This window comes from Panicum virgatum, chromosome 3N (assembly GCF_016808335.1).
Source record: "Panicum virgatum strain AP13 chromosome 3N, P.virgatum_v5, whole genome shotgun sequence".
NCBI lineage: Eukaryota > Viridiplantae > Streptophyta > Magnoliopsida > Poales > Poaceae > Panicum > Panicum virgatum.
The window spans coordinates 21898433-21903927 of NC_053147.1; the positions used below are offsets into that span (position 1 = coordinate 21898433).

At 51.1% G+C, this 5495-nt stretch overlaps 1 protein-coding gene and 1 pseudogene across 1 annotated transcript; both read right to left on the minus strand.

Annotated features, from left to right (window-relative positions):
* Positions 1-206: 206 nt before the first annotated feature.
* On the minus strand, positions 207-2363 carry LOC120667658 (annotated as a pseudogene).
* Positions 2364-3900: 1537 nt separating this feature from the next.
* LOC120667661 (cysteine-rich repeat secretory protein 38-like) lies at positions 3901-5220 on the minus strand. The gene is made up of 3 exons (XM_039947691.1): positions 4985-5220; positions 3994-4826; positions 3901-3905 (listed from the first exon to the last, which is right to left on the minus strand). Exons 1-3 carry the CDS (start codon positions 5218-5220, stop codon positions 3901-3903), a joined length of 1074 nt encoding a protein of 357 aa, XP_039803625.1.
* Positions 5221-5495: the final 275 nt, after the last annotated feature.

A 5495-nucleotide genomic window follows, 5' to 3' on the forward strand; every position in this document is an offset into this window, starting at 1 on the left:
TTTATTATATCTTTTTACGTGATATGTGCTGTGATATATTGTTCATTCTGTTGTATATAGGTGTGACTTGATCCTGGCACGTATATGATTGTTCGGTTTATGTCCTTTTATAAACCGGGTGTTACAGTGGCACTTGTGCTAGAGTAGAAACCAAAAGGAACTCGGAGGCACCAAACTCACTAAGTTTTTTTTGTTGATTAAACTTACTAAGTTCCAGCAATGTGTTTCGTGTTTGCTTGGCTCGTGTGGATGCTAAACGACTTTGCCAAGCCAAAGTCCGAGATCTTAGGGTTCATGCCCACATCAAGCAAGATGTTGCCGGCCTTGAGATCGCGGTGGATGACCTTGAGCCTTGAATCTTTGTGAAGGTACATTAGCCCTCTGCCGATCCCTTCGATGATCTTTTTTCCTCTGCCCCCAGCTTAGCTCCTGTTGACTTGTACTAGTCCAAAGGCTCCATCTTTTTTTGACCAGGAATCGACGCCCGCGCTGCCTTCTCGGGGCGGCTCGGGCAAAAACCCTAGCCGCCGTCGGCGGCCGGCCACCTCCCCGTTCCTACCCTCGCCACCGCTCGAGCGCTCCGCCGGAAGTCCGCGCGGGTGCGAGGAAGGCGGTGGCGGGGCTCGCTTCGTCGTGCTCGGGATGGGAGGCCCGCCGCCACGCCGGCCGGATCCTCCTTGTCCTCGCCGACGCTCGTCGCGGAGCCGGGGTCCAAGCAAGTGTGAGGAGGGCGGCGGCGGAGCTAGACTCCATTCGAGCCTCCTCCTCCGGTGAGTCTTGGCGGCGGCGGCGGGCGGATGGGGCTGCGGCGGCGGCGGGCGGACTAGGCTGCGGCGTCGGCGGAGTTCCGTCCCGCCCAGTTCCGGGGCCCCGCGGCATGGGGAGGATGGCGGCGGGGCTAGGTTTCGCCATGTCCTCCTTCCCCGGTTGGCCATGGTGGCGGTGGCGGCGGGCAGCGGAGTTCCGCCCGCCCGGATCCGGGGCCCTGCAGCGTGGGGAGGACGGCGGCAAGGTTAGGATTCGCCCAGTCCTCCTTCCCCGGTTGGCCATGGTGGCGGCGGCGGATGATCCTTCACTGCCCAGTGCCCGCCTGCATCTTGGGCATCTCAAGACCGGCGGCGACCTGCTTCATGGCGGTGGTCGGCGCTCCAGAGCCTCGCCCTGAGCAACGGCGGCCAAGGGGATGTCGTACTCCGCTCTAGTTGCCGCCACCGCGGTAACCTTCTACTTGGCAGGGGGGCGGGAGGATTTTTGGCGAAAGCCTAGCTTGACAACTGATGATGACGATGTCTATGGGCGCCGTTTCCTCGCCTCTTCGTCAATCGGGACTCTCGGTGAAAACCGTGTTCAGTTTTCTGAACTGGCGACAACGGTGCCTTCGGTGTCGCTTCCTCGTTGGAGGCGTCGCTTATGGAGATCCCAAAGGTGGAGGTTTACCTAAAGAGTAACAAGCACGATGTTGAGGTTAAAGCAGGAACGAAGAAGAAGATTGAAACTTAGCCTTCTAGTTTTTTTTCTTTGTTCTTTAGTTTTTATTGTTTTCGTGAAATTCCTCGTTTGAGGTTTAGAGTCTAGGAACTCTTGTAACTCGAGGGTCCGACCCCTCTTTTGGCTGTAGACACTCTCTTTTGAGAGTGTTCAAGGCCGAAACTTTCCTTAATCTAAAAAAAAAAGCTCCTGTTGACTTGCAGGACCTGAAAAGTATGGTGTACTTCACTTAGCAAACAAAATGACCGATTGACTCGAGATGATGGTAGGATTGTGTCCATCTGATTCATTCACCGAAAATGAATTTATCGAGGCTCTTGTTGCTGAGAAACTCGTAGACAAGGAGCTTCTCTCCTTCCTCGATGCAGAAGCCGAGTAGGCGCACCAAGTTCCTGTGCTGGAGCTTTGCAATCAGGACGACCTCATTCTTCATCTCGTCATGCCCTTGCTGTGAGCTTTTGGACCATTTCTTCACTGCAATTTCCTGCCCATTTCCTAGCGTACCCTGAAGAACGTTGAGGTCAGTCAGACCATCATACGTCTCGTGAGAGAGACTGTTAGGCATGTAAGCAGTATACTCTATCAATTTCCAGGCTAGAGCGAGGATTAAGAGCACTTTGTAGACTGGCCCAAACCCGCCTTTCCCGATCTTATTTTCTTCTGAAAAGTTGTCAGTGGCAGCTCGCAGAGTGCTCAAATCGTACTGGAGCGGGCCTGAACTTCTCATTTCTTCATCATCTCCATATCCTGTTTACAATAGGAAATGGAAGATTCAAGCCTGAAGGCTGCGTCATATTGTTCTTCAGATATGCTGATGACGTTGCTTCAGCACTTACCGTCTCTTGCAATCAGCACATGCTTGTGTACTTTTTTGTTCTTGCAAATACAGACAGTAACAAGCAGAAGCAGCAGCAGCAGCAGCAGCGATATAGCAACAGGAATTGAGACAAGGAGAGCTGTGTTCCTGACCGTGCGGCTGCTCCCTGAACCTGCCGTAGTGGAAAATAAAATTTACAACCATCGAATCTTCGGACACATGTATGGAGTATTAAATGTAGTTGAAAAAATAACTAATTACACAGTTTAACTGTTTCCGAGACAAATTTTTTAAACCTAATTGGTCTATAATTAGATATTAATTGCCAAATAACAACAAAATATGCTACAGTACCAAAATCTAATTTTTCCGCGAACTAAACACAGCCTAAATTGTTTCAGATTCTTTGAATATCATTCATCATCATTTGGACTGTAATATGAAAATGCTGCGTGCACGATTGTGGATCGCCGCGTGAGTACCCAAGGTCAAGTTCATATTGGTAGAGTACCCAACGATTGGTCTCGTTTGGTTTTTTTTTATAGATGTCACATCGAATGTTCGGATATTAATTCGAATATTCGGATGCCAACTTAATATAAAATTAATTGCATAAGTTGCAATTAGGGATCTAGATGAATTTATTAAGTATAATAATGCATATTTAGTGGACTAGTCTGTCAACCCGTGCTACCGCACGGGCTAATTAGAATTAATATAAAAATAAAATTAATAATTATAATTATTCATCTCACGCCCTTTTCATCTATTAAATATTCTAACACATACTCTAAAATATATATTTTTATTATTTAGTTACAATAGATTTCATTTTGTGACCTCCATATGTATTCAATATATGTTTAGTTGAACTATTTTGTTTGTGAATTGGTGTTCTTATCTCTTCCATCATACATGAATATATGGTGACATATATCTTGGGTAGTATTTTTATATAAATAATATATTAATAATGATAGAAATAGTAATTTTAGAAATTTATATTGGTGCACTTTAATATATTATTGTAATTATATAATTTAGATTCAGATTTATGAGTAATTTAACTTGTAGTAATAATGACACAATTGGATAATTTATATGCAAATTTAGGGAAGTATTTGTATTATTTTTATAATGGCATAGATGGGTAATTTACACAAAGATTAGGGGGTTATTTTAGATTTTTTATAATGGCATAGGTGGGTAATTTAGATACATGTTTAGGGAGTTACTTTAGTCTATTTTCATAATAGCAGAGGTGGGTAATTTATTAGAAAAAATAACAGATCCAAAGTTGTTGGATTGATGGCCGGATGTTTCTGATTTTTGTGAGAATTTATAGGATTTCTCTATTTTTTCAGAGTGTCCATGTAGGATCCTAGGTGGCTTCACGTGAAGACTCCAAAGAAGCCTCCAATTAGTAATAGTAAGATGGTTACTGTAGTCATTAGTGGTCAAATTATGAACTAATTAGGCTTAATAGATTCGTCTCTGATGATTATAGCATGACTTATGAAATTAGTTTTATAATAAATCTATATTTAGTACTCCTAATCAGTATTTAAATATGTGATGTGACGAGACTTATGACTTTAAACTGAAAAAAAAACAATTAGGCCTTAGTCAACGCTAGGGACTGAAGGGTGGGAAGACCGCAGAGGACCGAGAGCGAGAGGTTGACTGACCTTTGCAACGTGGGACGGGGTAGTGGTCGCCGCCGTTGAAGAGTGGCCCGCCTCCCGGCGCCGGCGCCGGCGCCGGCGACGGGGACATGGCCGCCTCGGCGAGCTGGATGTTGTAGAAAGGGCCCACCTCGTACCGGATGGAGCTGCTCCAGAAGAAGATCCGGCCGCCCGATCTCCCGGGGCAGCAGTCCGGGATTATCCTGACGGCCTTGGCGAGGCAGCTGTGGCAGTCGTCGCGGCTGAGGTCCTGCGTGCACCGGGCCATGCCGTGGATCTTCTCGTAGGGCGTGTGGTTGACGGCGCCGACCGCGAACATGCGCGGGGAGCCGTACGCCTTCTCGGCGAGGCCGCTCATCAGCGCGCCGAGCGACGAATTGAAGTCCGGCGACGACGCCTTGTGCGAGCTGCACACGTACGTGGTGCGCGACGTCTTGACCCGGCCGAAGAAGCTCGCGTTGGAGAGCCGGAGCAGGCAGCCTTCGTAGATGAGCACGGCGCTCTTCTGGACAGGGCACAAGGCGGCCATGTCCCGCACCGCGCCGTCGAGGCACGAGCGGCATTCCGAGGCGCTGGCGTCGCCGCGGCACTGCGCGAGGCTGTACGCCAGGTCGGGCGCGGCGCCGGTGACGTTCTCGGCGAACCCGGAGGACGCGGCCGCGGCGGCGGGGAGGGAGGAGAGGATCGCGTCGTGGTTGGCCTGGAACGCGCTGCCGCGCGTGTAGTTCATGTTGTTCGAACAGGCGCCGGTGATGTAGTACCCAAGGTCGTCCGCATTGGTTGTCGCGGGGAGGAGCAGGAATATTAGTGGGAGAAGGCCGTTCATGGCTGCTTGCCTGCCCCACAAAGGCAACCTCAGTGCTCATGCAGGGACCGGGATCAGGTGCAGTCGTACCGATGCCACCCAAATATGATCCGACGGGTCCGTGTGAAAGAGTATTTGTCTTCTTTCTTTCTCCCACGCTATTCTCCTCTCTACCGACAAGGACCATACCTGTGGTGGTGGGGGAGGGCACCGCCACTGTGGTGCGCGTCGGAGGCCCCGATGCCGGCGCCGGAGCGCGGCGGGAGGGGCGAGGCGGCATGGAGGTTGGTCCTGTGGGTGTAGGACGGCCCCTTTGGGGGCACAGGCGAGCGGCGCTGGATTTTGGCGCTCGGGGAGGTGGGGTCGGAGAAGTCGGAGTAGTGCTGGTGGCGGCCGTGGTCGCGCGCGGGGCTCCGAGTCGCCATGGCGGCGGGGGACGAGGAAGGCGCGGCCTGCGCCGGCGGCTGCGAAGCGCGAGCACGCGGCTTGGGCTCGAGCGATGTCAAGGCCAGGAACGCCGCGAGGCGGGAGCTGTTGGTGGCGATGGCTGGCGCAACGTCGTCCTTGCTCGATCTCGGGGCCGGCGCGGTCGGCGGCTTCCTGCTGCGCTAACACTGCTGCCGCCGGCGATGCCACTGGGGAGCGGGAGGCAATCTGAGCTGGGCCTCTAGAATCTGCAGCAAAATCAATCAAACAGCAT